At 40.2% G+C, this 24887-nt stretch overlaps 3 protein-coding genes across 12 annotated transcripts in view; 2 read left to right on the top strand and 1 right to left on the bottom strand.

Annotated features, from left to right (window-relative positions):
• The window catches only part of LOC120425311 (uncharacterized), a 109335-nt gene extending 103420 nt beyond the window's left edge, over window positions 1-5915 (top strand). For 9 of the 10 annotated variants that reach the window (XM_052707244.1, XM_052707245.1, XM_052707246.1 and 6 more), the window contains one exon: window positions 5022-5915. In XM_052707244.1, the coding sequence (XP_052563204.1) occupies window positions 5022-5406 (385 nt within the window). In that variant the 3' untranslated portion in view covers window positions 5407-5915. The remainder of the gene's footprint in view (window positions 1-5021) is intronic. The other variant, XM_039589782.2, reaches the window with a different exon arrangement.
• Window positions 5916-10003: 4088 nt separating this feature from the next.
• LOC120425017 (serine palmitoyltransferase 1) lies at window positions 10004-17975 on the bottom strand. The gene is made up of 7 exons (XM_039589389.2): window positions 17646-17975; window positions 13856-13955; window positions 13297-13790; window positions 11405-11732; window positions 11105-11340; window positions 10917-11043; window positions 10004-10856 (listed from the first exon to the last, which is right to left on the bottom strand). The coding sequence occupies exons 2-7, from the start codon at window positions 13904-13906 to the stop codon at window positions 10680-10682; spliced, it is 1413 nt and encodes a 470-aa protein (XP_039445323.1). The 5' UTR covers window positions 13907-13955; window positions 17646-17975; the 3' UTR covers window positions 10004-10679.
• Window positions 17976-20224: 2249 nt separating this feature from the next.
• On the top strand, window positions 20225-23137 carry LOC120425044 (general transcription factor 3C polypeptide 3). Its single transcript, XM_039589419.2, has 2 exons — window positions 20225-21804; window positions 21864-23137. Exons 1-2 carry the CDS (start codon window positions 20308-20310, stop codon window positions 23031-23033), a joined length of 2667 nt encoding a protein of 888 aa, XP_039445353.1. The 5' UTR covers window positions 20225-20307; the 3' UTR covers window positions 23034-23137.
• Window positions 23138-24887: the final 1750 nt, after the last annotated feature.

The following is a 24887-nucleotide window of genomic DNA, read 5'->3' on the forward strand; positions in this document are numbered from 1 at the left end:
GTTTAACCCCTGAAGACCCCGACTTTATTAGTCAATACCGGCGCCCTCCCAAGAAGCCTGCAGTTCAACGAAAGGGAGGAATGTTAGTCCGATAGTTGAAGTTGCAGACTCATCAAGCACATAGTTTTTCGCTATATACTTGTTGATACCGCTTGAGACCGTTGAATCCACAGCATCTCCTTCAAGCATCACATGATTAATTTTTTTTTTTGGGTTAGTGCAGCGTTTCTCAACCTTTTCTTGGCTAGGTACCCCTTTTCTTTTTGCTTAAGCTGCTGGTACCCCTTAGTTTTTAAACATGAATTTTTTTCGCTTATAGAGTTTTTTTAAATTCCAAATATCGTTTTTTTTTTTTTGTATGAGAAACATAAATTTTGGAGAAAAAAAATCTGTTTAAATGTTCTGTAACTCTAACTCGGGAGACATTGATAGAATTTAAACTAAATCTGGAATTTTCTTGGACCAATTTTTTTTTGCTTCCTGGGTGTTTTTGAAACCGCATTGGGTTATTAAAAAACACTTAAAATGAAAAAATATGTTATTAAATATTTTAAAAAAATCGAAAAATATTGTTAATAGATTAAAGTTTGTGTCTAGAATTGTTTTAAAACAAGTACTGGGTAGGCCAAACAATGCCCATGTAGGGGAAAGTGGGGCAAGCTAAGGAAATGCTCGTTAAAATCCATTAAAAACGTCAAATAATTTCAAGGAGACCGGTCGGGAATCGAACCCGGAACCTTCCGCTTATGAGGCGGGAGCCGTAGCCATTAAGCCACGGGCCGGTCCTACAGGTCGAAAAAATAATGTTAAATAATGAAACTTTAGAATCTTTTACCAACCTATTGAATTTTTCTAAGAGATGGTAGTTTCTTTCTTTCTTTTCCAGATATGAGACAAAAATTTAAAGAAAAACGTTACTTAATCCACCCTTAGGTGGGTGGCGCCTTCCTCACATTTAAAGAGTGCTATTCAAAATGGGTAATTCTCCACCAACTCACACGAAATCGGGAAAAGTTGCACCGACCCCTCTTCGATTTGCGTGAAACTTTGTCCTAAGGGGTAACTTTTGTCCCTGATCACGAATCCGAGGTCCGTTTTTTGATACCTCGTGACGGAGGGGCGGTTTGACCCCTTCCATTTTTGAACATGCGAAAAAAGTGGTGTTTTTTAATAATTTGCAGCATGAAACGGTGATGAGATAGAAATTTGGTGTCAAAGGGACTTTTATGTAAAATTAGACGCCCGATTTAATGGCTTACTCAGAATTCAAAAAAAAACGTATTTTTCATCGAAAAAAACACTAAAAAGTTTTAAAAATTCTCCCATTTTCCGTTACTTGACTGTAAAAAAATTTGGAACATGCCATGTTATGTGAAATTTAATGTACTTTTCGAATCTTCATTGACCCAGAAGGGTATTTTTTTCATTTAGAACAAAATTATTCATTTTTAAATTTCGTGTATTTTCTAACTTTGCAGGGTTATTTTTTAGAGTATAACCTTCGGACGCCTAGAAATGAGCAGAAACTTGCAACAGAGACCACAATAGACCATAGCGTTAAAGTGGTTTGCTTTGCTTTTTTTCGATTAGCAAAAACGAAGTAAATTGAATAATCTACAAAAAAAAATGTTGCGTTATTTTTTTGTTTCTAATCTGTTGGTTTTTGCTTCTCTCAAATATTTTGTCCGGGATATCATTCAAATGTCCGCCATTACGGGGTTTGTCTTCCGGTACCCCTTGAGACCGCTCGTGGTACCCCCAGGGGTACATGTACCCCAGGTTGAGAACCGCTGCTCTAGAACAAACCGAGCAATATTTACAAATACTGCCTCTTAATCTTTTTTCACTCAAAGTTGGAATCCGAAAATGGGTTTTTTTTTCGTTTTTTTTTTTTATTTTTTCAAAATCAAACCATTCACTTAAACGACCCCAGGTATTTTGTAGTCTCTATTGCAAGTTTTTGCTCGTACCAAAGGCTTAACAAATTTAGAGAGCACCCAAACTTCGTTCTACTCCAAGGAATCTTCCACCCCAGGGATCAAACTTAAGACCTTTGGATTGCAAGTCCAACCGCCGCCAGCGATTCCACCGGAGCAGGCTAGGTTCGTTGTCTTTATAGCAGAGAGACAACTCCCACACCTGGAATGACTTAAACAGTTTGGCGCCCTCAGCAGAGCCCAAGAGAAACTTTACATTTTGCAAATTTGCCAAGTTGCCGATTTATGCTGCGCCTTCTTGCGAAAGATAAAGCGCCCTCTCGGGAAGCCCCATGGCACCTAAAATGCCATTTTTGCAAATTAAAAAAAAGAGCCCAAGAGAGAAATTTAGTCTGTAATTTTCAACTGACGATATCTCGGAACAAATTGTTTCAATTTTCAATGTTAAAACATGAAACTTTTTGTAATTTTATGATCTTTTTAATACAAATAATTTCAAAATTTTAAATTTGTTTGCTGTTCGGGGAGAGTTGTTAAATGAGGAAAATAAACTATTAGAAGACCTTTTCCAAAAAAATTGCCCTTTTTACGTAAATGAACCGACGTTTTACAAGTTAAGGTACATTTTACCAAAAACTTTTCGAATGCAAATTCGATTCGGTTTTTAAAAAAGATTTAAAATACAACTGTCCGTTTTTCGATATTTAAAAAAACACAATTCTTGCAAAAAAAAAATGATGTCTCCGGATCCACTATGGCTCGAAGATTGTAGTCGTTTGGGACCATCCATAAACCACGTAGATGTTTTTTTTTTTGGAAGTCTCAACTGGTACTGAAAATAAGCAGTGCAGTGCGACACAAAAATCGATTATTATTTTTTTGTAGAAAGGTATGAAGAATAATAATTCCCAAGACAAGCAACTACATGCTGCTGTTCTGACAATTCCCGTTTATCTGTTGTTGAGTTTTTAATCAAATGGTCTAAGGCTGGTACAAATATTTTTAAAAGCTTTGGTCACCCCCCCCCCCCCCCCCCTTCAAAACTGGCCCGAAAAATCAGGGGGCAAAAAAAATATTTTTACAATAAACTTCAAAATTTCAATGAAAATTCAAGTGCAACCAGCTGAAATCACATTAAAATACATTCTCCTGTGTTTAAAATCATTTTTAGCATGTTTGGGTTTATTAAAAAATCTTAAGATTTTTTGAAAATTTTCGATGCAAAATTTTTTTTTTCATTACAATTTTTGTTTTTGTCAGATCTTAGATTTTTTGAAAACTAATATTTGCAAAACAACTGAACTAGTGTAAAATGCATTTTAAAACACTTTTTTTCGTTTAAATGTGAAGACTATGGCTTGTTATTTAAATTTTTATATTTTTTTATTTCCCCCCCCCCCCCCCCCCCCCCTTAACCTCGGCCAGTGCCGAGGGACAAAAACTTTTTTAAATATTTGCATCGGCCTAATCTTATTTTCAATTTTTTTTTATTCTTAAAATTTTTAATTTTATTAAATTTTTCTAGATTTTATATTTTTTTATTTTTAAATAAAAAAAAATAAATTTTGAATTTTTTAAATTTTTTTTTTCTTTTTTTTCAATTATTTAATTATTTTTAATTACGTTTAATTTTTTTTTATTTTGTTTATTTTTTTAATTAAAAAAAATCAGTGCTTGATTCGATTTTTCCTAGCTTGATTCAATTTTTCGTGCATAATTCCATTTGATGCGGTAGCAAACAGGCTATTTAAACTTACAATTCATAAGGTAAACGTTTCAATGTTATGCGACGAGATAGCTGATAGCTGCGGAGCTAGAGAACTTTAAAAATCGCGTTACAATAATACTTCCGAGTAACTATACTGCGAGAAAGTCATTTTGCGTGTTCTTCTATAAACAAATTGGAGCAATTCTCTGCAAAATCGGCCGATTTCGACTATTTTTATTTTTTGTATTTTTTTATTTGGATTAAAAGCGAAAACGAAGTTGACTTTATATCTGTCGGCCACCATTGCCAAACACTAGTGTCTTCCTTTTATCTACAAGGACTTCGCCGCCCTGAGCTCCTAAGTGTATGAAAGTATGGCACGGAGCGACGGCGCTGAATACCCATATTTACACAAAGAATTTTAGAGCGCCCGCCGCGGGATTCAAACCGGCGACCTCTGGATTGTGAGTCCGGTCCGATTGATCCACAAGGGCGGATATTTGTCGAAAAATTACATGAATGTAACCATTTTTGTATGGACAGCAGCCATAATTGTATGGAGACTCAATGACACAAAATAGCTTCTTTGCCCTTACAAAATTTGAGCCAAATAAAAAAATACAAATAAAATCAATTTTCGGTTTTGGTAGAGAATTGCTCATCGTTTAATCAAATACCACCGGAATAAAACAAGATTTTATCATTCTTCAAAACGAACGAAATTGAATCCTAATGAATATTCAACGATCGCCCCTTATTTTGGGATTTAAACTAGTGATAAAAAGCAAAAAAAAAGTAAATTTTGCCGAAAAGTCTCTCATCTTAACCTACAAGTTTGCCGAAGACACAAAAAAAAAAAAAAGATAAGAAAATTCTTTCTTAAGATATATAAATAATTTCATACATTTACATACCAATTTTGTATGACCAACCTCTAAACTTTTATGGAAAAAATAATAATGCCAAATGTCTATTTTTGACATAGGAAATACAAGGACGAACTTTCATCCAAATAAAAAAAAACATACAAAGAAGAGTCGTTTTGCGAAAACGGAGAGAACTACTCTACATTATTTTGAATGCCTCTATCTCAGACACAAATGGTTTCAAAATAAACATTCGAGAATTTTCTAATCTCTCTGACATTTTCAAATTCGTAACTGAAATATGAGAACGGTTAAGTTTAGAAAAAAAAAGATTCTGAGAAATTCCAGTATGTAGAAATGCAAAACAAAAATATTACTAAGCCATAAACACAAACATTATAGTTCAAAAAATTTGCAACCAAAGTAGTTTAACTGAAATACTGGTATCTTAATCCTCATTCCACGCCGCGCCCGCTAACTCGTCATCGCCTTCTTAACCTCTCCATCCAGCAGTCTGTCCCGGCAGTCACCCAACCAGCAGGACTCAAACCACACGCACACGGTCCGACGGACTCATCACCACCACCACCACCGAGGAGGTGCCACTAGTCAACAGCAGCAGTTGCTCCTGCAGCAGGACGCGTTCGACAATTCGAGCGGTTCCGAGTCGTCTCTGCCGCCGATTACGACGGCCACCCTAAAGGCGCAAAAGATTGAACTGCACTCGCACGGCAGCAGCACGAAGCTCGCGGCGGGACCCACTGCAACGGCCGCCGCCGCAGCTATGGCGGCCAGCCAAATGTCCAAGTTTTGCCACGAGTGCGGGTCGCGCTTTATGATCAGCACGGCCAAGTTTTGCATGGAGTGTGGCGTCCGGAGGATCATGCTGGACTAGAGAGAGCCTACTTTGTTATCACTATGTATGTGTCTGTGAACAATAAAAATTTTCGTTTGTTTTGCCCCCCTTATTTATCACACTTGAACCGCACACAGATTATCATTTTCATCATTTTTAAGTTACCGAACCTAATTGAGCCGATCCGCTGAAACACTGCAAAACACAGGCCCCAAAAAAAACATTAACAAGACTGAATCTGTAAACATCTGAACAAGAGTTTAGGAGCCAATGAGGAAAAATAAAAAAAGAAATACTAACAAGAAGAAGCAGTAAACTTAATTTTCTAATGCATAATTGATTGGTAAAAGATCCCCACACGAGATCAGAACAAGAATTCGAGGACGACACGTAGGGAACAATAGAGCCAAAAGGTTCGAACTTTCGTTTACGTACTATTTATAATGCACTAATTTGCAAACTTTAACCTTTGAACAAACATGAAAAAGTAGGCAACAATGATGCGATTCAAAAACTGAAACAAAAACTGTCTGTTTATCAAGAGGAAACGATACCCAATGTTTAACAATGCATTTTAACACAGTCTAACACAGAAGTCAATACATTTAAAAGTTGAATAAAACTGTGTTTTCTTTTCTTTAGTGATATCCGAAATTACCTTTTCCTAATAATCCTTTAAAAATTGAGTCCTAAACTGCCGTTCTACGCATAATTGTCCCATGTCATTTTTGGACGATTCTGACTTTTTATCATTTTTAAGTTTAATTTTACGTATACTTTCAGAAAAAACAAATATCTAGTACTTTGTTCAGAAAATCATTGAAAACAACACCAAGTCTGTTTGTCCCATCGTTGAACTTCTACGCATAATTGTCCCACCAAGTATTTACTATCGCAATATCATGAGTTTTACGAAGCATTTTATCTTGTTTACATGTTCACCTACAAGAGGATTATAATTAAGGGTAATACAATGTTAACCGGGGTGATTAGGGACATATAGGGCGAATAGGGACCCACGGGACAATTGGGTCCTAAAATTAAGCTTAGATTGCTGATATTATTGTTTACAGCGATAAAGCTTATTTTTCTGAGTGCAATGACCCTTTGTACGACCACAAAGAGTTTAAAATGGATTTTTAAATCAATTTTGACAAACTAACCTCGCGGTCCTTCTTGACAGAAAAGCTCCTACTTGACAGCTCGTTCCAAGGGGACCATAGTTGATCCACCCAAAAAATGTTGTCTTGTCAATATATTTTTTTGCATTATAATAAAAAAAGTGATCAGAAATGGTTTTTAATCGTATTTTTTACCGGTGTACATAAAAATTGGCATAGGGCTTTAGTACCCAATTATGCGTAGAAACACAGAAATCGATCGAAAAATTTCAATCGCGTTTTTCTCAGTTGCCCTTTTTTGAACATGGGGCAATTATACGTAGAAAGGCAGTAAAGCCCTGTGTAAATGTTTATGTACAACTAGAGCGTCCAATTTCCCGTCTCTTGACAAAAAAACCCGCGAATTCCAGGGATTTCCCGTATTATTTTTTTTTGTAAATTTCCCGGGAATTCCCGAAATTCAAGCGGAAGTATAAATTTTCTTAACTTTTTGGAACCATTTTTTTAAATGCTCAAAAAAAAATTAAGAAACATAATTAACATAATTTTGTTCACTTCAATTTATTGTTATGCTCATATACAATTAAACAGAAGATCAGAAAATTTGATATCAAAAATTAGTTCTTGTAATATTAACTTCCAATGTATCTGGAAATAGATCTAACCTCATAAAAATAATCTTTTAGAATTAAGGTAAACTTGAAAAAAATAATTGGAGTTATTTCTTTTAATAATAGAAATTAACCCTTGCCCGCCAAAGCAAAATTGAGTTTTTTTACGGATTGGTTTGGCATGGCCAAATAAGATGAAAATTGAATTGATATCGTAAAATATTTCAAATATGTTTGTGTACTTCAATTCGTTCAATAAGAAATTACAATTTGAAGTGAAATAGTTATGGAACACCAATGGGTGTTCGAGGGCTAAATATGAAAAAATGGAATGTTGTTAATTTATCGTTATTTTAAAAACTTGCTCCAAATATTTTTAAACATTGTGTTGCTTGAAGTAAAACGTGAAGTTAGCAAGGAAAAACTATAAAGCATTACTATTTTGCTGAAACCAGTATGACTTGTTTTAGAAAAGTTATTTTTCATGAAAAACAACTTTACGTGTCAAACCACACTCTCGCAAACTGGTCACAGAGGCAAGTTTAAAATAAATTTTATGATTGTGGAGTAAGGATTTATTTTATTCACTGTACTATCCCTTTGATGAAAAGAACCAAACGTAATTAAAAAACATTTCTGATCACCTTTTTTTCATTTTAATACAAAAAAACTAACTTAATCCACCAATGTGGTTGGAGTGAGGAAGGACAATGGCTGTACACAAGTTTCATCTATTTTTTAGATTTAATTTTTTTTATTTTTTCCAAAAAGTAAATCGATATAACTTAAGTGGCCATATCTCGAGACAGGGTTGCCAGATCTTCAATGTTTTAGACTCGTTGGAAAGGTATTTTGATAACCTAACCAACAATAGGTCGGATGGTGGATCCGGACATAGTTTACATACATTTAAGTGAGATCCGGCTTCAAAAAAGTACATCAATATCACTTAAGGGGCCATATCTCGAGACAGGGTTGCCAGATCTTCAATGTTTTGGACTCGTTGGAAAGGTCTTTGATAACCTAACCAACGATGGGTCGGATGATGGACCCGGACATAGTTTACATACAGTTAAGTGAGATCCAAATATATGTGAAAACACATTTTTATACATAACTTTTGAACTACTTATTGGAACTTCAATCTGTATAAAACTCGATCTATGGGACCCTAAATCAAGTCGAATGCAACAAGTTCGGGTCAAATCGGTTCAGCCAGTGCCGAGAAACATGAGCTAGTTTGTTGGTCACATACATACATACACACACACATACACACACACATACACACACACATACACACAGACATTTGCTCAGTTTTCGATTCTGACTCGATATGTATACATGAAGGTGGGTCTACGACGTTTTTATACGAAGTTCATTTTTAGAGCAGGATTATAGCCTTACCTCAGTGAGGAAGGCAAAAATACAATCCAGGTTTTTACGCGAAGATGGCGTTTGAATGATGAACGCCCGAAATGTCAAAATCGCGCAGTAGCACCAACATTAGGAAAAAAAAAGTGGCTGTCATGCCATGGCACACTTTTCCGTAATGTTGGTACCACTGCGTGATTTTGACATTTCGGGTGTTCACCATTCGAACGCCATCTTCGATTAAAAACCTGGATACAACATTTTTTCGATGGATCAACTATGGTCCCTTTAGAACCCCCCTTTTCTGTCAAGAATGGCCACGAGGTTATTTTTTTTAAATTGATTTAAAAATCCATTGTACTCTGAAAAATAATATCATAAATATAAGCTTCTTTTTGGGACCCAATTCTTTTATGATTGGCAGGTGAGCAAATCTCTACGAAAACGCCCAAGGCCACTCCAGGTTGTAGCCAATTCTAGCGAAATACCCTAACATATATTGTAGACCACTTCCCAAACACGGACGGGAACTTCAAGTATCTAACACTTATCGTTTCTCAGGACATTACCTTGAAAGAACTAAAAATCGGAACGCGATTGCGTTGCCTGTATCCGATGATTTTCGATGTTTCGACGATTCACTTTTGAGTTCTACGCTCGATTTGTAGGTTACTTGACTACCTCCGGTGGCAGGATGTGCAAAAACTTCAACTGCACATCTTTGCGCCCCCTCGAAGTATGCTCGCGTTTGCATCGATCTTCATAAACTTGTTAACGACAGAGCGGCATCGAGGTTTGCGAGATGTCGGATGAAATCGCGCCACTTGATACTTTCGGGTGTATACCGAAAAGTCTTATAAAGTTCAATGCAATAGTCGATTTTTTAATCTCCGGATCAGTTGAACGACGGTATGCTTGTACCTTCCTCCATAAGTCCAAGTCGTTGAAAGCAGCCTCCGCGGCAAGTGGAGCTTCGACCCAAGGCTTCACGTAAAGCAATGCTCCGATGCGAACAAACCGGTGAAACTGCTTGGCCTCTTCAGTTGTGAGTTCGAACGCGTAGCCACGTAGACCACGTAGCAGGAAAATGTTTGTCAGTCCACCAGATCAGACCGCAGATCATAGTGACCGATAAGATAAAAAGACCATACTTTAGTCCTAGATTTAACCCTGGAAAAACAACTTAGCTTAAACCACTTATAACTTTTCCCTCATACTAACGGGTCCAATATCAGATACAAAATAGAAATCGAATGGGCACCCTGAATTCTGCCCGCCTATCCGATCTAGCTCAACTTTTTGCTTTTGTGACGCACCCTATTCGCCCATCCCAGGCTCCATTCAGTTTGGCAACTGTCTATACAAAAATGGTGAGTTGATATTCGAAAATCTGTATATTTTGGAGGAATTTTCTGATCTATTTGGTATCTTCGGCAAAGTTGTAGGTAAAGGTGTTTGCTTCCACCACACTACACAACACTTGACTAACAAGAAGGGAAACGTTCTTTCAAAAATAATTTGGCAACTCTGTTTGAAAGATCCAAATAGATAAATTATTTATTGTTTTGTGGAATCATATGAATTCTGAATACCGTGGTGACTTGATGGTTGATCCTACCTAAGCATTTTACTTTCAGCGACTGTTTAAGCCTAAGAACTGGCCCGTGTTTTTTATAGGTTTACTCAAAGACTATTTGTGTGTTCAAAGCATAATCTACAGTAACAAAGCAGTGCTGTTTGATTACGTTCTAATTGTTTCAATTTATCTTATTTAAACTTGATTAAATGAAGCTCATAGTTTGAACACTTTTTATGATAAGTCGTCAATGTAACTAATTTATTTGCACCATCATTTCACAAATGACGGTGCACAATTTTGTTTTCAAATTTTAAAGCACGATGTTATTGTAATCGCCCTGTCTGTGTTGCTGTCTACGTTTATCTATGACTTTAATATAGAATACGGAATTGTGGAGCCTAGTTTGTTTGCTGATAAAACGATCAACAACAAAAAAGAAAATCATTTTGTGCAACAAAATCCTGAGGTGAGATAAAACTGTTAAAAATGTGTGTCGCGTGATAGATATACTGAAGCCCATAAGAATTCTGTAACATGTTGTTACATGCATTTAACAGCTAACGTTTCCTATTTTTAAAATCATCCCCTGCCCTGAAGATGGTTCGTCGTCCCCCTAGCCAAATTACCTTACGTCGCCGCAGCAATAACCTTCCGTGCGGCTTCACCCAAAATCCGGAATGCATCGTCGATTTCCGCGTCCGTCAGCAATCGGTTCACTGTTAGGCGCAAGCTGGGTCGGAGACACCGCTTCTCCATGTGGTCCAGGTACTCGGAACAGATTACGGCGAGACCGTTGTTGATGCACTGAAAAAGAGAAGGTTGTGTTAGTTCACAGGTTTGTAGAGTTCGCAACGCTTAGCTCACCTCTTTGGAAATTGCGTCCAGGATTTGCTGCTCCTTTGCGGAATCGGTTTCATTTTTAAGGTACAAATGCTTAACCGGCGACAAGGCATCTCCGCGGAATGTGAAGTCTTTTAGGGAGGGTAACTTTCTGCGAATAAACAATTACAATCAATAAAAAAATAACTGAACAGTTGAATAGTCAAACTTACTGCGAAACTCTCTGGCAGCGATCTCTGAGCTGCTCGAAGATTTTTGGATCGTTTTCAAACAGGTCAAGCGCACTGATGGCGGCTTGCGTCAACAGGGGTGGAAGCGACGCCGAGAAGCAGTAACCTAATCCAGAGAGGCGCTGGTGCTCAACAATGAACGACGATCCTGCGCAGAACCCTCCAATAGTTCCTGCGGCCCACTCCAAACCGGCCGATCGCAGATCGACTTCGACTTTCTGTTGAAACACAATCAAGGGTTAAAAAGAAGTCCAACTTTCCCAACTTCAACTTGAAACTCACATCAACGTTAAAGTGCTCGATCAGTCCGCGGCCACCCTTCCCGAGCACACCAAACGACACGCTCTCGTCCAGGAACATGCGCAGCTTGTACCGCTTGCGCAGCTCCACCAGCGCCGGCAGCGGACACAGCTCGCCCGTGTTCATGTAGATGGCTTCCGCAACCAGGAAGCGGCGCGTTTTAGCGGCCCGCTTCGGGTTTCGGCGGTCCTCCTTGGCTTGGTCCTCCAGCAGCCGCTCCAGGTCGGCCATGTCGTTGTGCTTGAAGAACACGACCCGGCTGCGGGACGCATCCAGGCCCTTCTGGATGGCAAAGTTGACGTACTCGTCGCTGGGAGGGAAGGAGAATAGATTTGGTACGTTTTGGTGATTCAATGAAAGTTTGTAACTATTTCAAATGATGTTATTGTATTGCACATGTCTAGGCAATCGATAAAAGTAGCTGCTGCTCGGTAAGTGGTCCATAGATTCCGTTCAAGATTGGGCTTTTGACGTCGATTGCGAGGAAATTATTGTCACCAGCAACAGAATCGATGTCCGCATTTTTTCCATCCTTAGTTTCCAACAGTTTGAACACTTTTCACTTTCCGCCGAAAATTATCTGTGACAGCACCGCTTTGAGAATAGATATAGCTCGGTAGTTCTCTGGTTCGTCAAAGTGCTGCTTCAACCTTTTGATCACCTAACGCTCATCCGTCAAGATTACTCCGTCCTTATCCCAGCAAATATCGGCCCGCGGCATGAAGTCTTTCCGGGATTTACTGAGTTTCTTGTAGAACTCACCCGTTCACTCCAACTCTTCCAAGCGGCGCTTCTTATCCCGGAAGAGATGGGTTTTCTGTCTTCGCAACTGTTTGTACGACTCCTTGTTCCCACGCGTATTGTGCAACAACCATTTGTCCCGCGCTGCTTTCCTCTCGTCCGAAATCGCCTGACATTCCGTCGAACTCGGTCCACGTACCCGATGGCGCTCGATGCCGCTGCGTTGAAGGCTGCCTCCATATGGCTCCAGCAGGCCTCCGGGCTTCGGCGAGCTCACCCTCGTCAGACAACACAGTTCCCACGCGTGCTGGGTAGCGACTTCAGAATCCTTGAGCCGCTCCAGATTGTACCGCTGCGGGCGACGGTACCGGATCTGGTTGACCTCGGACAGGCGTTAGCGCAGCTTTGCCACCACCAGGTAGTGGTCCGAGTCGATGTGCGCGCCACGGTAGGTTCTGACGTCGATTATGTCCGAGAAGTGCCGACTATCGAAAAGAACATGGTCGATTTGCGTCGTTTAGTGATCTCCAGATGTACTTGTAGAGGAGGCTGTGCTGGAAGAAGGTACTACGTATGGCCATGTTCCGGGAGGTAGCGACATCGATGAGTCGTAGGCCGTTCTCGTTCGTCTGCTGGTGGGCGCTGAACCTCCCAATAACCGGTCTAAACTCCTCCTCCTGGCCAACTTGAGCGTTAATGTCGCCGATTACAATCTTGACGTCGTGTTTTAGACACTTCCTGTACTCGCGGTCAAGAAGTTCGTAGAAAACGTAAAGAATACGGATGCTCCTAACGTAGTTGAGGGACTTGCAGTTCCACGTTCCGAGTTTCCAATCCCTGGATCATCGAAAATTGGGTCGGCGAATGGATCGGCTCGCATCTGGAGCTCTTTGCACTTGGGTTTTACGACGGGTGCGTATAACCATCACCAACCTCGCTGGATCTTACTGGAGAACCATCGCACTAGCTCCATTTTGTCCTTCACAATTTGATATGTTACTCTCTCGTACAAAGGCAGCATGTGGGCTAGTTCTTCTGGTTTCTTGGATTTTGGAATCTTTAGGACTGACGATTTTCAGACTATATTTGCAGCCTTTCCTGAAATATATTCGAAAGTTTTAATTGATACTCACACAAAGATGATGTCCCCTCGCTTCGCGTACGCCGGAATGGCACTAGCAATGGTGGAGAACGCGTACGAGTAAACCACGGCCTCTTCCACCTCCATAAACTTTGCCAGCCGTTCCTCCAGATCCAGATGCACATCCACGGTGCCGTAAAATCCCCGCGGACCACACGATCCGACGCCGTACTTGCGCAAACTCTTGATAGCCTCCTGCTGGATGTTGTCGTCCTCGACTAGCCCCAAATAGTTGTGCGAAGCCAAATTGAGGCACTGCTTGCCATCGATGTTGATGACCTTGCCGACGCGTCCCTGCACCAGATGGGTGTGCAACGCCGGATGGTCCTCCGGAACGTCCCCCACCAGCGGTTCCGGCGTCCATTCTTCGATCAACTTTTCGCGCTGCTCCGGCGTGAGACGTTTCCTCCCATTTCGTTTGTACAGCACGATCCAAATTACGCCCAGCGCGAGCAGCGCCTCCAGCGTCAGCTCGAAGGCTGTGGACTGAAATCCGATAAAGGCGCAATGAAGACACGAGCGTGACATGATTTTAACGAGAATTTTATTACCTTCTGTATGATGTCATAGATTTCATTGATTATGTACGGTGTCGTTACCATTTTCCAGTCCGGTTTGAGCAATTTCTGGTAACTTTATTAGATGAGATCGCTGCAATTACAAAAAAAAACAATATCAGTATGATTTAATTTATTCATAAGGTTTCCCTAACTAATCAATCAAAGTTCGTCCAACCCCTAAAAGCAAATCTTCTCGCTCTGATATTTGACCCCACTTGATCCAGACGACGCGAGCGGAAGTATCGCGTGACGTTAAAAATGCTGATGGGGTCTGGATATACGAAGAAAGCAAGTGTAGCATGCGAACAGAAGCGCCAAAAGAAAGTCTGAAGAAAACAAATTCAAACGACGACGACGATGTCGAGACACATTCATTCAGGTATGCTCGTCGATACGATACGAAGGAAGCAGAGAAGAACAGAAAAACGGCACTGGCGACACCGACTATCCAAAAACGTACAAGTTAAAAGTCTATGTTACTGCTGCTTATTTTTAATTTATTAATTAGCCAAAAAATACCAAACCAAAAAAACTCATTTAAGGAACCTATTAAACCACCAATATCAAAGAATTAAAATAAACATAGTTTAAATAAATATTTGGTCAGTTCCATACTTTTGATAGCGATCAAAATTTATTTTCCCTTAAAGAGCACCCAGCTAGCAAAATCTAAACGTACAAATATGTACCCTCCCTGCACAGGCCTATGAATTGATCGATTCTATGACAATTTCCGGAATTCCATTTCCCGGAATGGACGTTTTCCGGAATGGACATTATCCGGAATGGACGTTTTCCGGAATGGACGTTATCCGGAATGGACAGTATCCGGAATGGACGTTATCCGGAATGAAATTTCCCGGAATGGACGTTTCCCGGAATGGACATTTCCCGGATTTTTTTTTATATTACCTGATATGAGAATGAATGGAATCTTGCCTACTCACTTACTTGTGGTTAAGAATTATTTAGTTTGTACTCCGTTGGTTTTGACAACAATATGAATATAAATACATGAATGATAAAAAGAAAGTGAAATGTTCGGACATGAACAATAGAAGCAAGTGTTGACTATTGAAACAATACTTTATCAACCACCACGAGATGTAACAATGTAGATCGATAGATATTAGATGTTTTTTACATTCTTTCAATGTGTTGTTATGTAAGAATTTTCCCTTCTTTTGTTAATCATTTGACTTATGTGACTAAATTCTACCATATTTTACTATAAAGCAGAATGATTATTTTCAAAGAAGGGAAAACCTCAAGAAAATAAAAAGCTTTTCAGAAAATCAATGTGTAATGTGTCCAGTCAAGAAAATAAATAGCTTGAGTGTATTTTTAAAGAATGAAAAACCTCAAGGAAAAATACATTATACATTGATTTTCTGAAAAGCTTTTTTTTATCTTGAGATTTTCCCTTCTTTAAAAATACACGTTCTTTCATCAAAGTAATGGGATTTTATGTAAGAATTATCCCTTCTTTTGTTAATTCTACTAAATTTCAACTAGTTTTTGTTAAGGAACTCTGCACTATAAAGAAGAATGTGTTTTTTTAAAGAAGGGAAATCCTCTAGAAAAAAAAGCTTTCAGAAAATCAATGCATAATGTATATTTTCTTGAGGTTTTCCCTTCTTTAAAAATACACGATATTTAATCGATGTGATGGAATTTCGTGTAAGGAATTTCCCTTCTTGTGTTAATCGGTTGACTTTTGTGACTAAATTCTACCAAATTTTATTATAAAGCAGAATGTTTATTTTCAAAGAAGAAAAATGAAAAGCTTTTCAGAAAATCATAAGCATAGGTGCCCAAAACCTATTTTTCAACATTTTGCGTCTGCCTCGGGATTCGAACCGGTGACCTCTCGATTGTGAGTCCAGTGCGCGGTCCGTTTGATTCACACAGGCAGACATGAAAAGCTTTTCAGAAAATCAATGTATAATGTATATTTTCGTGAGGTTTTCCCTTCTTTAAAAATACACGATCTTTAATCGATGTGATGGAATTTCGTGTAAGAGATTTCCCTTCTTGTGTAAATCAGGTCACTATTGTGACCAAATTCTACCAAATTTTACTATAAAGCAGGGTGATTATTTTCAAAGAAGGGAAAACCCCAAGAAAATTTATAGCTTGAGTGTATTTTTAAAGAATGAAAAACCTCAAGGAAGTACACATTATAAATTGATTTTCTGAAAAGCTGTTTATTTACTAGAGGTTTTCCCTTCTTTGAAAAAAAACATTCTGCTTTATAATAAAATTTGGTAGAATTTAGTCACAAAAGTCAACTGAATAACACAAGAAGGGAAATCCCTTACACGAAATTCCATCACATCGATTAAAGATCGTGTATTTTTAAAAAAGGGAAAACCTCAAGAAAATATACATTATGCATTGATTTTCTGAAAGCTTTTTTTTCTAGAGGATTTCCCTTCTTAAAAAAAACACATTCTTCTTTATAGTGCAGAGTTCCTTAACAAAAACTAGTTGAAATTTAGTAGAATTAACAAAAGAAGGGATAATTCTTACATAAAATCCCATTACTTTGATGAAAGAACGTGTATTTTTAAAGAAGGGAAAATCTCAAGATAAAAAAAAAGCTTTTCAGAAAATCAATGTATAATGTATTTTTCCTTGAGGTTTTTCATTCTTTAAAAATACACTCAAGCTATTTATTTTCTTGACTGGACACATTACACATTGATTTTCTGAAAAGCTTTTTATTTTCTTGAGGTTTTCCCTTCTTTGAAAATAATCATTCTGCTTTATAGTAAAATATGGTAGAATTTAGTCACATAAGTCAAATGATTAACAAAAGAAAGGAAAAAAATGAAAGAATTGAAAGAATGTAAAAAACATCTAATATCTATCGATCTACATTGTTACATCTCGTGGTGGTTGATAAAGTATTGTTTCAATAGTCAACACTTGCTTCTATTGTTCATGTCCGAACATTTCACTTTCTTTTTATCATTCATGTATTTATATTCATATTGTTGTCAAAACCAACGGAGTACAAACTAAGTAATTCTTAACCACAAGTAAGTGAGTAGGCAAGATTCCATTCATTCTCATATCAGGTAATATAAACAAAAATTTCGGGAAATGTCCATTCCGGGAAACGTCCATTCCGGGAAATTTCATTCCGGATAACGTCCATTCCGGATACTGTCCATTCCGGATAACGTCCATTCCGGAAAACGTCCATTCCGGATAATGTCCATTCCGGAAAACGTCCATTCCGGGAAATGGAATTCCGGAAATTGTCATAGAATCGAATTGATCTCAGTTGAAAGGTTCTCCAAATCTCTGAATTGCAAATGTAACATCCTGGAGCAGAACTGTTAAATTCTAATAAAAACACAATTGAATTGAATTGATAGCGACCAACCTTAGGCACTTTCTTCAATAGGTTTGCTCTCTGATTTCTAGATCCGCAGCTCGCGACTCAACACCGTCAAACTTTTTTGATAACGGCTTTGCTGATAAGCTATTGCCGACGTTACGATTCTCAAGAGGAAGTTTGGATGACTGAGCGAGGGATCCCCTGATAAAACTGGGTTGAGTCATCCACGGTTGACCAAAAAGATCGTCAAACATTGCGACTCCCGGAGTGAAGCTCTAAATGTAGCAATTAATGTTAGTAATTGCGCTTTGCTACAATTAGCACAAACTAAATCTTGATCTTGTTGAAAAATTGTCATAAACGCAAGGTCTTCCATGTCGAGTAATGAACCAAATTAGCATGTTCCCGATAATTTGACGATAACATACTTACCAACAGTTACTGTAAGTGCAGTGTGGAATTCCTTTCGCAGTTTAGTCAGGTATTTTCCAACTGCAATTTCTTTCTTTCAATTTTATTGCGCCATCAACACTGCCATAAAACACTCTCTAATAATTATTACGGGGGACTTGCCAAAAAGAAATCCCGTTTTCCGCACCGCGTTCACTTTTCCTCCTCAAAATTTCAATGTTTTTCACTCCACCAAATCGCACCTTTCTACTGGCAGCGCGCAAACAAACAAACTTATATCCAGATTCACGGACACCGGGGACAGCTATCTGAGGGTTCAACTCTAGGGAAACTGATTGGATTTGCACCGGAATTTGGCCGGAAAACACGGGCGCGACGACGACGACGATCCGCCAGCAGGTGCGCGAATTTTACGAATGAACGAGTTTGACATTTGAAACTGTCACGCGGGATTTGTCGGAGTTCAACGAATGGAGAGTATACACTGTCAATCGAAAATATCCAATCTAGATTTTGCCAAAACCGATGTCAGAAATGAGTCATTAGAGCATGTGTCCGGTTTGAGTAAACTTCATTGATATTTTTAGTGCCCGTGCGCGAGGCGAGGGTGGCTACCAGTGCTGAAATGTCAAGGGTCGTGACGGGAAAATCGGCGACGAATTTTCCATCTCCATTCACCGAATCACAAAACCGTGACATAAACAAACCCGGCGCTGTCGTGTGTGCCCTAAGCTCACTAAGCAACTGCACTGCGTGGCAGTAGTGTTTTGTGCTAGGTTTTGTGCCGTCTAGAGAACCATTCAATTGTTTAAAAATAGTCAAAATAGTGTTTTAAGAAGATTCCCCAAGTCCTAGCCCAATTCTGTTATTCGACAGGAATTGAATAAGTGTACCTCTTTTTTCACGTCCCTCATTCTCCAGCAGCCGGCCGGCACGAGTCAGACGACAGTGGTTGGACAGACACAGTAGACTTACAGGCTTACAGTCACGAGCTAGAAGTGAACTGAAATTTTTGTTTGCTTCATGGTGTACACTGGGTTGGAAACTTTTTGCAGGCCTGGTGGCCACTATCCGGATCGTCAGTCAAACCTTCTACAAAACAACTGATCTTTCTGAAACCGGTTTTTCTGTGGCCAATATGGGCAAAGAGCCATTTTGTATTTTCAAATAGCTTTCTCATTGAAACGTATTAAGTTAAGTGCAAATGGCCATTATTACAGGATCTCCTGTAATCATTTTTGAATCCCACGAGTCGCTAGGGAAGTACACGGTCCGCCGCGCCAGTGCCCTGCCGTGGCGCGGTAAGGGCTACATTACTGATGGGGTGCGCCCTGGTGCCCCACAGGCTCCGTTAGCGACTAGGAATTTATTGAACCCCCCTAGCCATGCATCCCTCGACACGGGTCGCGTCACATCTTGGATTCGGGGTTTGGTGGGGTTTTGGGCTGTAGATTGGGGAGTGGTATTTGGGAACGGGATTGGGAAGTGGGGATGGGAAGTGGTTCTCTGTATGGCTTTTTACGAGCTGAAAGCAGAGGACAACATACAACTCAACGTTTCTACTTTTCCCGGGCTTACGACCGGCAGTTCCAGTTCACGATGATTTCCCTTGATGCGTTACAATCACTTATGATTTTAACACGTAATCAGTTAATCAGCGTTTTCTGTCATCACTGGCGAGAGGAATCTACGTGGAATCAGCTGTGCAAACCTCATGTATGACAGGAGTGCAAGTTGAGCGACAACCACGCCGAGGATCTCCTGGGAGGTTCCGAAAGTGGCCAAACCAAAGATCACTCAAATAATATATCCGAAAAGCATGTCCAAGACATTCATGAAGTTTAAGCCGTCGCAAGACGAATTCCGATCGAAATTGAGAATAGGGTCCTAAAATTAAGCTTAGATTGCTGATATTATTGTTTACAGCGATAAAGCTTAATTTTCTGAGTACAATGACCCTTTGTACGACCACAAAGAGATTAAAATGGATTTTACAATCAATTTGGAAAATTTAACCTCGCGGTCCTTCTTGACAGAAAAGTTCCTACTTGACAGCTGGTTCCAAGGGGACTATATAGTTGATCTCTCGAAAAAATGTTGTCTTGTCAATATTTTTTTTGCGTTAAAATGAAAAAAAGTGATCAGTAATGGTTTTTGATCGTGTTTATTACCGTTGTACATAAAAATTGACATAGGACAGGAACCAGATATCATGCCATCCGATTATTGAAACTGGTAAATTCAAAAAGCTGTATCTCTGCAATGATACAACCAAATGGCGTCAAATTTGTTTTGTTAATTGATTGAAATGTATATTTTAATGTCCTGAAAACACATTTAAACAAAGTTTAAGTGTGTTATAATACCAATCTCTGACATGTTTGCCTATTTACATGTATGGAACCCCTTAACGAATTCGCTCTGAGCAGTTTTCTAAACATATTGTATTTAAAAAGGATTTTATACTCATTTCTGCGTAAGTTCGGTTTTGACGAATTTTGAGTAATTGTCGCACTTTTAAACTCATCTGAGTTTCTTTTCTGGCAACACGGAACTCCGACAAAAATGCCAGAATCAAATCAAAACAAAATGTTGACACAAAAATAAACATCAACAATCGCAACCGGCACGATCTCGGTTTCACATTACCGGATTATCTTCTTTGATTACAAGTGAAAAGACGATGTCCTCCGCGAGTGGTGCATCGGAGCAGGATGGCGTCGTCATCGAGGAGCTCGACGAGATGCAGATCGATCCGGACGAGCGGTCCGAGTTCGTGGAAGCCAGCTCAATTCCGCTGTTTGGCGAACCGGGCGCATCGATCATCATCCCGCCCCAGCAGCGGCGCCGGAAGCGTCGATCGACGGCCGCGTCCACTTCGATGTCCGAGTCGGAAACGGACGACGAGAGTCCGCAGCAAAAGGAGATGTGGATAAAGAAATTTATCTCGGGGGAGATGAGTTACCAGGAGTACCAGGCCAAGATGCAGCAGGGCGTGGACATCGAACTGGAGGACGAAGAGGAGATTGTGACGAGGCCGAGGGGTGGGCGGAAGTCTTCCGGGTTTGACAAGGATTACAGTACGTCGCGGAAGGATGCTCTGCGGGGGAATTTGCAGGGGCCGCAACAGGTGAAGGTCGAGGGGAAGGCATCGATGAAGCGGCACAGGAGGATGCTACCGCCGGCGTTGCAGGGATTGATGGGACAGGCAAACTTGTGCTACGCACGGGGTGACGCTGAGATGGCCAAGCAGCTGTGTTTGGAAATTGTCCGGCAGGTTCCGCTGGCTCATGAACCGTTCATAACGTTGGCGCAGATTTACGAGACTGAGGATCCGGAAAAGTTTCTTCAGTTTTCGCTGATTGCTGCTCACTTGAATCCGTCGGATGTGGAGCAATGGGTGCGAATCGCTGAAATATCTGAGGAGCGTGGAAATTTGGATCAGGCGCTGACCTGCTACTCCAGGGCCATTAAAACCGATCCGAAGAACTTTGATCTGAGAATGAAGCGAGTTCAGCTGCTGGAGAAGAAGGGCGAGGAGAAGCAAGCATTCAAGTGCTACTTTGCGATGCTTCCTTACATCCCGAAGGAACGCGGTGAGTTCCTGGTGGAAACGGCCAAGCGGTTGGCGAAGAAGTTTCACGAAGAGAGCAACATTACGGCCGCAATGGAAGCGATGGACCGAGCGTACGGATGCGTTCCAGAGTTGTTCAGTGTGGAGGACATAAACCTGTTCTTGGAGTTGTTGATCGCAACCGGAAACTACCGGCGCGCACTGGACGTGTTGATGGTCCACACAAGCGTCGAAGTGCACGAGATGGTCAACGAAGAGGAAGAACCGACCAGCCGGCGTTCCATTTACACGGTGGTCATTCCCGACGTGATTATTCTGGACTTTCGCACCAAGCTGGCGGTCGTGTTGATTCACCTCAAGTGTGAGCATCTGTTCGAGATGATTGTGACGAACATTTTGACCAACATTAACGTGGAGGAGGCCGGCGATTGCTATCTGGACATTGCGGAATCGTTGATGAAGGAGGAAAGCTACCATTTCGCACTGAAGCTGCTGGTTCCGCTGATTAAGAGCGACAACTTTTCGCTGGCAGCGGTTTGGTTGCGGTACGCGGATTGTCTGCGCGCCATCGGTGATTACAACGAGTCCATCAAGGCTTACAAGAAGGTACGTTGAGAGGGAAGCTTCTTTTTAACATGATCTAACGGTTGTAGTCTCTTTAACAGGTCATTTCGTTAGCTCAACATCTGGACGCTCGACTAACACTGTCTGCGTTGCTCAAGCAACAAGGAAACTACGAGGAAGCGCTTAAGGCGCTCGAGCAGGATCCTGAAACTGAAGTTATGGACGCCGAACTGCTGTACGAGCGGTGTCTCATGCTGAAGGAGGTTGGCAAATATGACGAGTTCCTATCTGCGGGATTTATGCTGTTGATGCGTCACTGCATTCCACTGCGGAGTCGACTCGAGATGGGCAGTGCCATTTCGATCGTTCGCTATCACGAGATGATCAAGAGCATCCAGGATATCAAGGTCTCTCGCCAGGAGCCGTTTGACGAGGCCGCTCCGGAATTCTCGCGCTCAGAAAACGAACCGTCCATCGAAGCCGAATGGGATCTGGTGTTGAGTCTGCTGCAAGTCGCGGAGGTTCTGAAGAAGTTTGCATTCTTCCAGAAGCTGGTGTTCACGCTGTGTACCGCAAAGCGATTCTATTCCTACCGTACGGAACTTCAATGTCTGGCACTGTACGGATGCCTGTACAATCGGGATCCCGTTTTTGCGTACAATTTGATTCGTGACCGCGTGAACCGGGACAAACGCCTAAACAACCCAAGGCTGTGGAATTTGTTCAACCTGGTCATTCTCGTGACGGGCGACATTCGGTACAATCGTTACCTGATGCGACTGTTTGAGCGACTCCCGAAGATCGACGTCAACATCCGAGTTCTGCAAGCAAATTACCATCTCAACGCAGGAACGTACAAGTACGCGCTGAACGACTACAGCAAAATATACCAAAAGACAAACGACCCAATCCACGCACTGCTCATCGCCGTCACCTTAACCCAGATCGCGTGCCAAAAGTTCACCACCAAGAAGCAAGCCCTCGCCGCGCAGGCCATCGGATTCATCGAAAAGTACCGCAAAGGACGACCCAGCGAGCTGGCGAACGAAATTCACTACAACATTGGCCGGATGTACCACCAGCTGGGGCTGCACAACATGGCCGTGGAGCACTACAAGCGAGCGCTGGAGGCGACGCACCCGCTGATTGGCGAGTACCCGGAGTATTTGGATCTGCGGGCGGAGATTGCGTTCAACCTGAGCAGCATCTACCGGAGCAACAATAACTTCGAGCTGGCCCGGAAGTACATGTACGAGTACATCGAGATCTAAGGGTGAGTGATTGATTGGGGGCGGTTTTGTATCATATTGATATGTGTTGAATGAAGAAGCTTTAAGCTGGGACAAATTGTTGTGATTGATCCGAACATTCCAGAAAAAAATCAGCTGATTTCACGACCTGACAAAATACAAGGCTTTTGGCGTCTTGGACTCCGGCTTCTTAGAATTTGGCAGCTCCGGGTCCTCAAAAAGTACTCAACTTCGCCGACTATGACTCCAAAACCCTGCGACGCTCAAGCGCGTTTAGTCTGTGAAAGAAATTTTACGTGAACATTCGATTTTTTTGGTATTTTTTAATCCGGCTGAAACTTTGTGGTGTCCTTGGTATGCCAAAAGAAGCCATTTTGCATCATTAGTTTGTCCATATAATTTTTCATACAAATTTGGCAGCTGTCCATACAAAAATGATGTAGGAAAATTCAAAAATCTGTATCTTTTGAAGGATTTTTTTGATTGGTTTGGTGTATTCGGCAAAGTTGTAGGTATGTATAAGGACTACAATGAAAAAAATGACACGCCGTAAAAAAAATGGGGTGATTTTTAATTTGACTTTTTTCACTAAAATTTGATTTGCAAAAAAAAAACACTACCGATTTTTTTTTATTTTCTGATATGTTTTAGGGGACATCAAATGCCAACTTTTCAGAAATTTTCTGAATATGCAAAAAATCTTTGACCGAGGTATGAATTTTTTAATCAATATTGATTTAAAAAAGTACTTTTCGCAATTCGCAATTCGCAATTTTCAGTGTAAGAACGGGCCTTGACCGATCTTATGCACCAGGTTCCCGACGAACACGCACTGCCCTTACACCTACATCTCACCCTTGCTCTGAGTCAGTACGAGCAGCACGCTAGAACACGCTTTGAGTGTTCGTGCCAGGCATGCACACCTTCTTTTCCGGTTACGCATTTTAACTCGGCCGGGGGTGGTACATTACGTAGGGTTTGATGTAAGTATAAGCGCCTAACCATTTATAGTGTGCCATTTATAGTGTGCCTATCAATTTTCATTAAAGCAAAAACTGTTTTATTTTTAGTTTGAATTCAAAAACTAATTGTTATTTACTGTGTATTGTTTTCTCCTGAAATCTTGCCTAATGTTGAGTCGTGTTTATTTGTTGCTATTTCTTTTGTCGCGGTGTTTTGTTACAATGTTTTGAACCTAAGCATGTTATTCAAAAAATTATCATAAGTACAATAATGTTATGTGTGTGACTTTGATCATTCAATAAATTGAGTAAAGACTCAAATTTTACTTGTTTGAAGAAAAGGGCGCAGATTAAAACAATAGACAATAAAGGAAAAGGCATACTACATAAAGTTCGCTACTGAAAGAATAATTGTATGTTGAAGGAAAGAAGAGTAAAAGCTGTATGAAGTAGATTAAAAATATAGGCAATAATTTGTGAAAAAAGCTTTGTGATAAAGGATAAATAAAATCATATAAGCTTAGATAGCATTAATGACAACTTTAGGAGCCGATTAAAATAATATTTTAACTAATTAATAAATTAGACAATGAATAAAGAATACATCAAATATGAACAGGAATTAACCCGAGAATTAACCTCGTTCGCATATTAAGGAGATCAGTTTTTGTTAGGGAAAACACATAGCAGTTAAAACTGGCAAATTGAGTAGAGGAGACTTGAAAGATAAGTGAAACAGAACTAAAGTAGTTGGAGATAATAAGAAGAGATACTCCGAGTTGCGATGTTCTAGGTACATCCACAACAGTTCGTTCAACATGCTGTGAATCAAAACAATACCTTCTACAATCACAAATTACTTCCCTTTCCCACATTGCCGCTATATAATGTAGTCCATACTCTGCAAAGAAAG

The sequence above is a fragment of the Culex pipiens genome, chromosome 2 (genome assembly GCF_016801865.2).
Source record: "Culex pipiens pallens isolate TS chromosome 2, TS_CPP_V2, whole genome shotgun sequence".
In the NCBI taxonomy this organism is placed as follows: domain Eukaryota; kingdom Metazoa; phylum Arthropoda; class Insecta; order Diptera; family Culicidae; genus Culex; species Culex pipiens.